General features: G+C 40.6%; 1 protein-coding gene across 1 annotated transcript; it reads left to right on the top strand.

The window, feature by feature from the left end:
• The first annotated feature begins 265 nt into the window (after nt 1-265).
• LOC138015642 (uncharacterized) lies at nt 266-7,961 on the top strand. Its single transcript, XM_068862726.1, has 2 exons — nt 266-364; nt 5,364-7,961. Exon 2 carries the CDS (start codon nt 5,371-5,373, stop codon nt 6,775-6,777), a length of 1,407 nt encoding a protein of 468 aa, XP_068718827.1. The 5' UTR covers nt 266-364; nt 5,364-5,370; the 3' UTR covers nt 6,778-7,961.
• Nucleotides 7,962-10,237: the final 2,276 nt, after the last annotated feature.

Raw genomic sequence — 10,237 nt, 5'->3', positions numbered from 1 at the left:
ACTCGAATTTTGACCCCAAAGCATGAATGAACTGAAGCCTGCAACACTTAAATGAATTCATTGTCATGAATACAAATCTCAGTGAAACGTAGCCTGTTCCAGGCTCTCAGATAGTCGAGAAAACAAAAAGAACTGCGTGTCACACGCAGTTCTTTTCGTTTTCTCGACTATCTGAGAACCTGGAACAGGCTAAGTGAAACGTGTCTCAAAAAGTCTCTGGACCAATGAGATAGCTTGCGATGGAACAAACAAAAGACGCCCCGGCGGTGAAACGGATGCCACATACCTTACGCCGCCCTGTGATATTGCCCGTTTAAGGTTGTTGGTCAGAAGAGCTCTTCCTCGGTCCCCAAATTTTACAGCGGTAAGTACAATAGTCTTCTTTTTCCACCTGGTTAATGTAAAGTTGTACGTAGTGTTTGTCCAGGTCAATTTATATGAATTTCAACATCTCTGATATAACGTATTTTTAATATTTATCTACAATGTTTGTTGCAACTGATCAAGACAATAACAGTTATTGTCGTGATCAGTTGCAACAGACAGTGTAGAGAAATATTAAAATTACGTTCGATCAGTGATGTTGAATTAACTATTTAGAGTTTGAGTAAAAGAGACAGACAGAGAGAGCAAATACAAGAGCTAATCGAGCGGGACAGAGTAAACTAACGACCTCAAAATGGCTGTTCTATCATACGTTACTATGCAAATGAAACACCATAAGACACATCTTTCCCTTCTCAGCGATCGAATCCAGTAAGGGAGATAGCTGTGACTCGTTTCGCTGAGATGTGAACTATGCGCAAGGCACGTAACGACAAACCAAACAAAGAATCCAATCTAAAAACTCTTTATTCACGACAGACCAAACCGCCAAAGATTCAATCAAGCTACATCACTTAGGCACAACGTCTGGTAGCTGCTGTGAATTACCTCAAATCTTAGAATCCGAATATTACTAATAAAGATTCCTTAATTGAATGTTAAGTGGTGGCGTTTGTTAATCAAGATAGCTGTGCCTAAGGCAGGTTTGACCCTTCTCTTCACATATTTTCGGTTTGTGCCTGATGTCGTGTGTTTTCTTAATTATCGTCTGAAAATATAATCTGAACTGCATGTCATATTTTGATAGAGTTACGGAGTTAACATAATGGATTCTAACGCTATAAATGGACGTGTCCTTGAATTCCGTTAAACGACGAATCATCGAGTCTCGACCAAGAATAGCTTTCTTTCGCTTTCCCTAGGCCTAACAGATGACAAAATAGCGGAATCGTTTGTCATGCAAATAATGCGGAAACACAGATACAGTCGATCCTCGATTATCCGGATGCATTCAGCTGAGTTTTGATTGGTTCAGTATTGTTTTGTTGCTAAGGGAATGTCATGCTTGATCAGTTCGATGAGCGTGGGTCATGTAAACGCACGCAACGGTCACGACAAACAACAGCATGTCTACGAAGCGAAAGCGATCTGTTCTCTCAGGCAACAGAATGTTTTAAAAAGTGCTTGTCCTGGATGGAAAGACAGAACACTGTTGACCCTGTTCAAGTCATGTAACTTCGCCGTATGATGGACTTCGCCATGCGATCTCGTTATAAGACTTAAAAGCAAACTACTGTGCTTCACTTTTTTAGCAATGACGAATAGGTTTTCATTTATAACAGAATAGGTTTTCATTTATAAGCAGTGTACATGAGTATAGGGGCAGTTCATAGAAGAAGACTTTTGTAATTAACAATGTGCTATCTTTATTTCTTTTGTTTACATTGTTGTCTAGTTAAGATTCATATTTTCGTTTGTTCGGACGCTTGATTATCCGAACTTTTTACTGAGGTCCCGACGAGTCCGGATAATCGAGGTTCGACTGTACACTGTGGAACAGGCCAAAATTTCGTTGAACGTAAAAGAGAAACTACTACCCAATAAAGCTACGACGACGTAAGGACACCTTAGAAGTAGCGTTTTCTATCGTTCGTAATCGTTTTTAAATACGCTAGAAAACCAAACCAATTGAAATGAACACGTGTGAATGTACAGCGTACGCTTCCATAATTCTTTGTTCCCAGTCAAAAACAGTCGAAAATTCGCTACGCGTGGAAAGTGTGTGAATCTCTCGTGCCCAAATAAAGTTTCTGAAGGTGCGAGTGTCGTCGATAAGACATTAAAAGCATTAATTAAGCCGCCATTTGACACACAAGAGTGGATATTCATTGCTTTCAAAGACTATTCAATCCTTTTTGTTTTGAAAATTTGATGGATTGTCAGACAGCCGTGATTAATTCACATATCGACATTTCTAGTTGCATTTGAAAAGACTTGAACCTGCATCACCATGAATGAAAATGTGTCGACCTCGTCATTTTTATCTTTGAGCTGGTTTCTTCTTGTTACCAGGAGCCTACCAGGATCGGAAAACGCCGCATTTCAACTTGCAACAACTAGTTCAATCAGTTGACTGTGAAAGCCGCCTCTTTCCAACATCCCTTCACTCGCAATATAAACCAACCTTCGATTCTTTAACTGAACAACCGAAAAACAGCTAATATGAAGTGCGGAAGGTGTCACTCCCATACCTACGGGTGCAAGCGAGTACAAGGTCATCATCGGTCCTCTTTTAGTTCAACCCCTTTAACCAAGCATCCGATTGCCTGAGCGTGCATGCGATCTGAGATCAGACGCGCAAACTACTCAGCACAAGCCGTTAAGCAATTGTTTTTATAGGATATCGAAGAAGTCTTTTTTTAATTTTTTTTGGTGTCGCTCTCTTATTTGTTCTGCTGTGATGGGATAGTAATCATTTGTAAAATAATTTCTGTCGTCATTTGTTGTCATAACCGTTCCACCCGATTTGGTCTTAGCATGCATAATAGGTGAAGAATAGGCGAAGCCCGAGGCGAGAGCGAGAGAAATATAAATAAAATTATTAGAAACTGAACTACGGATATGAGATTTCCAGCATTTTCATTGGCTAGCGGAAACAGGCTATCAGTTCATATACCTGCTGTACCTAATATGGTCAAGGAACGCGTCAGCATTAAAGCGAGCTGAAAACATTCTTGCAGCTCTGAGAAAAAAGGCCCCACAAAAGCCGTTTTGCACCTTAAGTGACCGAGGCAAAAATCGATGCTTTAGTCGACGGTACCACTTAGGGGAACACCAAAGAAGCGTTGTTGAGAGTTTTTAATAAAACAATAATTCTACTCGGGCTTGCTAGATATCAATGATTATAACCAACTCGGTGCTACGCGCCTTGCTGGTTATCTATCACTTAATATCCAGCAAGCTGAGTAGAATAATTGTTAACTATTTTTCTCTCTCTTTCTCCTCGCGCATCGCGCTAGATGTCTTGCAGTTCGTGCTCGGCTAAATAAACGCCTGTTGTGGACGCTAAGAGACCTATTCGGCAAATTGAAAGTTCGTCAAAACAACCCGATCTTAATCTTTGTAATCAACGCATACAGAGTAATAATTATTCCCCACATAGTTTTGGTGTCCTACGAAATTGGTTGTCTTTTTAGGAGCTTAAGGCCCGTTTTAAACGTCGCATTTTGCATGTGCCGAATCTAATGCAAATCAACGAAAACATTAGATTTTTCTCATTTGCATTATATTCGGCACATGTAAAACGCGACGTTTAAAAAGGGCCAAAGACACAATTTGGATGATCTCCAAGTGCATCTACTTGATGAGCTAGGGCACCATTTTAGAGTTATCGGAGTCTCCGAGACCAAAATCACGAAAACTATTTTGTTGGCCTTTAATCCATCAATATCTGGTTACGAATTTGAATATGTTCTAACGCCTCCAGCTGCTGGAGGTGTTGGCATGTACATTGAGAGCGATCTAAATTATACAGTGATAGAAAAATCTTCTGAGGATGAATTTCAAGCCCTTCGGAATGAGATCCATCTCACTAACTGCCCAAACATTATTTGCGGAATCATATATAGGTGGTTTGCAACCAATCTCTAGAGACACAGATAAGAATGCGGCAATATGCAATTGGTGGTGGAAGAAAAAGAGGAGCTGATGAGAGTTCGTTTGTTTTCGTCCACCAACATGGCCGCGATGACGTCACCTGAAAACAACCAATAGACAACAGAGCAATTTCCGGAATACTTGAAACGCTTGAAAAGTTTTTCACCTCAAATAAATTAAATCAATCTTTGTTATGGGTGACTTCAACGTAAATCTCCTGGGTTTTGAAAATGCAATAATGCACATAATTTTCTTGCTTCCTCTACAAAGCTTTTCTCTTATTCCGACTATTGATAAACCTACACGTGTTTATAAGAACACTGCAACATTGATCGACAACATTTTAGTCAACAAATTGGATGCGGGAATTTATAGTGGCAACATTGTATCAGATATCAGTGATCACTATTCGCAATTTTGCATCTTTCAAAAAATTATAGAGAGACGAATGAAAGGGAGGAAAGGAATAAGGGATTTTTCTCGTTAGATTGATTGGGAGTCTGTCTCCGGCGCTCAGAACGACCCAGATCACTCCTTTTCTACTCTCTATAGCAAAGTCAAAAACCTTCTAGACGAACAGAACACTGTCTCAACGTTGAGCCAAACAGATGTTAAAACCTTGGATTACACGTGGGCTAAGAATATCAATCAAAGTAAAGAAAATCAATCAAGTAAAGAACCTCCTTTATTACTCCAGTAATAATTCTTTCCCGCCTCAGCAAGGAACTCTCGTATCATAATTATTTCAGTAATAACTTAAGTAATATGAAGAACAAGGAAAGGTTACGTTTATACAAATGTTGGCCGTGTAGCACTTGTATTTTAAACAGAATCAACTGATGACAGTGTAGTGTAACGTGAAGTGCTATATTTCTATCCCATGTGAACCATGTGAGCGTTAGCCCTACTGATGGAAAGTGCACCACACAAGGACATAGAAAAACTCTGACCATGTTGGGAATTGTACCCAGAACCTTCGGGTCAGATCTCCGCCGCTCTTCCGACTGAGCTACAAGGTTTGTCGCCCCGAGTGGATTGGGGGCGGGGCCCAATCCTCTCGCAGCTACAAAAGAGCCCGCTTGCAGGGTAACCATTATCCAGCTGTTATATCACATTGACTAGTGCATAAAGGAAACTTCAGCCTGCCAATTTCAAATAATCGCGGTAACATTCATATCCACGAGTAACGACAGTGCCACTTTTATATTTACTGCGGACTTATGAGAGGAATAAACGAGTCATTTCGAGAATGAAGAGAGAAAGGAATGAATGAATGAATGAATGGATGAATGAATGAATGGATGAATGGATGAGTGGATGAATGGATGCATGTACGAATATCACAATTGGAATTGTTTACTCTTTTAAATTCTTTTTCGCAGTGTTGAGATGAAGCTATTATTTGTCCCGTTGTTCCTTTTGGTGCAGAGTGGATGTGCCGCCGAATGCAACAGGACCTACGGCCCATCTGGAGTTACAGGGTGCGTTCACATAGCAAGATACAATAACCAATACCAATGGGCAACATGCCTTACTGATGCCTACATCAAACAAAAAAGTAGACACAAACACTATTGTATAGATAGATCTGCGAGATATTGCTGGTACCAGTGCATGCTTGAGGTCCATGATGAGAATTCTGGCTCAGTTTCGCAAGATTGTTCCTGCAAAGATGCACTTTATACGACTCCAAACCCTTTCACGGGCTCCCTCACCACACCTCTACCATCAGCCTGCTACAGCCCATCTGGAGACTCGTGTGACTGGTACCGCGACTGCTTGGAAAAGAAGTACCTCTGTGAAGACACCTCCAATGCGTACGCGATTAGATACGCTGAGAAGTTTTGCAGATTGTATGAAAAACGATATTCGTTATTCAGTTCAAATGGAAGGAAATGGGTGGATGCTGTTCGCAAATGTCTTCAGGTTTCTTTGGTCCCATTATTGCGTCCTTGGTACAAGCCAACATGCCAAGAAATACGAAAGAAAGCGTTTGCTTCTCACACTACTTGTTATTTAAGTCCTGACAAAGACGCTCCATCCATCTGCGATCTCAGTTGCTTGGATTTCTCTAAGATCTTCTGGACTATTAAGGGATCTTTTTTCAAGCTGGACACAGCCTGGGAGTCGTTAAAAGGAATGCGAAACGTAGGAAGAGAGTGCATTGCAACGAGGAGTCAAATTCCAAACTGCTTTAAAAGTGGCAAAGATTGGATAACCAACAAAGCTGTCAAAACCTACAACAGGTTTGTAAACATCTTTAAAACTGTTATCAAAAAGTCCAAAGAACAAACAAAACGAGATAGACGATCGGCCGACCCGACGCCACTTCCAGAAGCTGACGCCCGCAGTCGGTTCGCAAATGGAGTGGGCTCAGCCATTGCAAACACTTTGAAGTGGAACACGGAATTAATGGACTGGCTTGCATACACTGAAAATGAAACGCTTTCCGAATACCAAGATCCCGACAACTTGAATATCGTTATCTTGTTAGCAGACAAGAAAGCCCTGGGTATTGTCACCACTTCCGCCCCGTTCGTGAACTTCAACCAAACGGTTAAAGAGTTTGCTGCTGCTATTAAAGGAGGAAAGCTACCTTTAAAGGTGGAGGGGTTTAATGTATGGGTGAGATCGTTGTCGTTGTGCTCTGATGAATCCTGCTCTGATGCCGAGACGCTTGCAGTTTCGGACAAGCCTCCTAACTGGAATGATGCGAGTCAAACCTCTCAAACCAATATCCGACTGCTTGGAGTCAGCACTACCCTGGTTATGTTTATGAACAAATTTCTGTTGTAGAAGCTACGTGGCATGGTGGTCAGTCATGACCGTATCATTGCATAAGAGTTAGAGAGTAGTCCGTAAGAAACTCCAGTGACATTTATCACTTGTTACTGGTAAACTCAACTTCTAATGAATAGCTCTGAAAACACTAGTTAATAAATTAAGTCTGAGGGCTTAGGTCGGTAAAAAGGTGTACACGATAATTAGCCTTTTTTAATGGCAAACTGAGATTTTTGCAGTTGCGCACTAGTGTAGAACCCCTTAGAACATTACCTTCAAACTTGTAGAAAAGGTCCATCTGCACGAAGTTGAGCTTGATACAATCATCCACAAGACAGATATCTGCTTAGAACATTGCTTTTGGTGAGAAATTATAGAAAAACGCCATCTGCATGAAAGTTAGGAAGTCATCAGTGATTTAAGTACCTTAACTGTTATATTATTCCTGTAATTTTGTGACCCAGTAGCATTTTTTGTGTAACTAGACGCGCCTTGAGCGTAAACTGGGTTGCCTGTGGTACGTGTTAGACAAAAATAGTTTAAAACGCGAACAGCGGTTACAAACATTTTCCTGAACTGCATAACTTTTCATAAACTAAACGTTTCGTATGTTTCAACATACATCATCAGAAGTGATTATTATTCAGTCACAGATAAATTTATTGACATAAAACGACAAGAAATATGCTAATAATAGAGGTAAAGTTTCTCACTCAGCGGATTGCAATGATTTCTATGTAGGGAAAACGAAACGCCGATTACGTGACAGAAAACAGAACATTTAAAAGCCCTAACAACAAATCGTCACGAATCTGCAATTGCTGATCATGTTTTCTCAACCAACCATAGAATTAAGTGGGATCATTTTGAAATTTTAGCAACTGGTCGATCAGACATTCATTGTAAAATTAAAGAGTCTCTAAAGCCAACCTTAAATGAAAATGTTGGCAGTGAGAAACTTTATCTCTATTATTAGCATATTTTTTGTCGCTTTATGTCAATCAATTTCCTTAGTTCCCAGTCCGTTCTTCTTATTGCGTCCGCTCTTCTTATTGAAACTTAAATGTCCCAAGTCAAAGATTTTTCACGAGACAAAAATAGAAGGCATTGAGTTGGGTGGCATTGAACTGCAGCGTTCCAGTTAATTTTTTTCAAGTGATGGTCATTTAGACCATTTGAGGGGACACCCAGACGTCGTGTCAGCAGTGGCCCTTTTGCTCAAATGTTCTCACGTCGATTATTTTGTAATGCTCTGTCCCGTTTTGAGGTCTTTTACTTTTTTTAGCTTTGGTATTAAATTCAGTTCAAAGATAACAAAACACGCTCTTGAGCAAAACTCACTCAATTCCTCTTTAAATAGTCTGCAAAAAAAAGCATAACTGCAAATTGCTCTGACGGACGTTTTCCTGCATGTCATGCATGTCTTGCAGTTGCACTAAGCAAACGTTTATTCCACACACTAAGGAAGGACTGAACATGTTGTTTCCGCTTTATAATTCCTCTTCTTTTCAGTCAAATCTGATGCCAGGTGAAATTTTTTTGGCTTAACGTTTGCACCAAAAGGTACCGTAAAAGCCGGGAGTTAACAGTGAAAGGCAGGCCAAAAGATACCCTGGGTACCGGAGGAAATTTTTCCAAGGTCGGAGAAAACGCTCTGCGATTCCAAATCAACAGTCGAGCACAAAAAAAAAAAAAAAAAACGTCTGGTCACACAACCCCAGAACCTCATTTCCATGTGTAGAGACAGTTCAGATTTCTCGTCACGGTGTTGTCGTCAAACCAGACTGCTTCCCACATATGACGCGTTTATACTGTCAAAATTCATCCTTGCAAATTAAGCGCTATAGCTCCTATTCAAACACCCTCTCTAAATCGTGCGCCATATTCACGTAACGAACGGGTTAATTTGATCAGATGTGGTTCCTAGATCGATTACATACGTTTTAAATCGACCAAATTAAGTCGATTTAAACCTTCCATTAAATCGATCAGATACAACTTTCATATCGAGAAAATTCAATTCATTGATATCACTCATTAAATCAATTAGATACTTCTTTCAATCGCGGTGGCCTCATGGTTAGAGTGCTCGACTCCGGATCGAGTGGTCCGGGTTCGGGTCCTGGCTGGGGACATTGTGTTGTGTTCTTGGGCAAGACACTTTACTCTCACGGTGCCTCTCTCCACCCAGGTGTATAAATGGGTACCGGCGAAATGCTGGGGGTAACCCTGCGATGGACTAGCATCCCATCCAGGGGGGAGTAGAAATACTCCTAGTCGCTTCATGCTAATGAAACCGGAGATAAGTGCCGGCCTGATGGGCCTTCTGGCTCGAAAACAGAGACATTAAATCGATCATATTAAGTCAAGAATTGATCAGATGCACCTTTCAAATCGAGCAAATTAAATCAAATCGACTATATATAACCAAGATGCCTTACTTCGTAAGTAGGTACTTGATGTACGGAGACATGTATTGTACCGGGACATAAAGAGCCATTTAACAATTATTCCATGAGCGCGCGTTGGATATGAGATGATAGATAGCCAACGAGGCGCGTAGCGCCGAGTTGGCTTTAATCATCTCATATCCAACAAGCGCGAGTGGAATAATTGTTTTATTAAAAGCGCCACCAAAATATAGAAAACTGGAATACAATAAAAAGTAAAAAGTTGAAGTTGTATCCTTGTTTTAGTGGAGGTTTCCTTTAATATAAACTTAAACAGTGGATAGCGTTGAAGGCTCGCTCTGAATAGCTACTCAAACTCCGAATATCCTTTGCTATTCACCTCCGAGAAACTCAAGAGGGATTTGCGCCCGAAATATTGTAATCGTTGCAGAAATAAATGAATTAAAATATCTTTGTGTGCTTTATTATGTCACTGTTTTAGTATTGTTTTAGTAAACAACTATTCACCTCAATGTCGGTGGCTAGTAGTGGATATTTACGCTATTTTATCAACTCGTTTGGTAAAAGCAGATTATCGTGCTTTAAGTGATGCATACAAAGGGAAGAAAAGGAAAATGTATGTTATGGATACCTCGACCTTTTAGCAACAGGTTTCCTTTTATGACCCGAAAGCCGCCTCCCTTAATAGGACGCACCATGCCGCATGCGCTTAAGCGGAAGTCTCTCGCCATCTGATAAATCTGCCGAAAATTTAACCAAGCGCCTACTCTGAACACTATCTTCTCTCTCATTCGTGACAAAACACTCATTTTTGAGGTGGGAAGTACAATGTGGGGAACCAAAATAAGGTCAAGGATAAGTGCTATCACTGTAGATTCCGTAAGTCAAATATAGTTAAATGAAATTTAACATAGTTAACGACTAGGAGCTAGTCTGGTCAGTAGTGTTTTGCAGGCGGTTGTTAGTGTCTTGGGCGTCTGGTAGCGTTGTTTAGCGTTTTGGTGCGTTCTGTGGCGTTTGTTATAGTTACATGGTTCACGACCGGGAGCTAGTCCGGTCAGTAG

The sequence above is a fragment of the Montipora capricornis genome, chromosome 9, assembly GCF_036669925.1.
Source record: "Montipora capricornis isolate CH-2021 chromosome 9, ASM3666992v2, whole genome shotgun sequence".
NCBI lineage: Eukaryota > Metazoa > Cnidaria > Anthozoa > Scleractinia > Acroporidae > Montipora > Montipora capricornis.
This window is presented reverse-complemented; position numbering and strand designations above follow the sequence as displayed.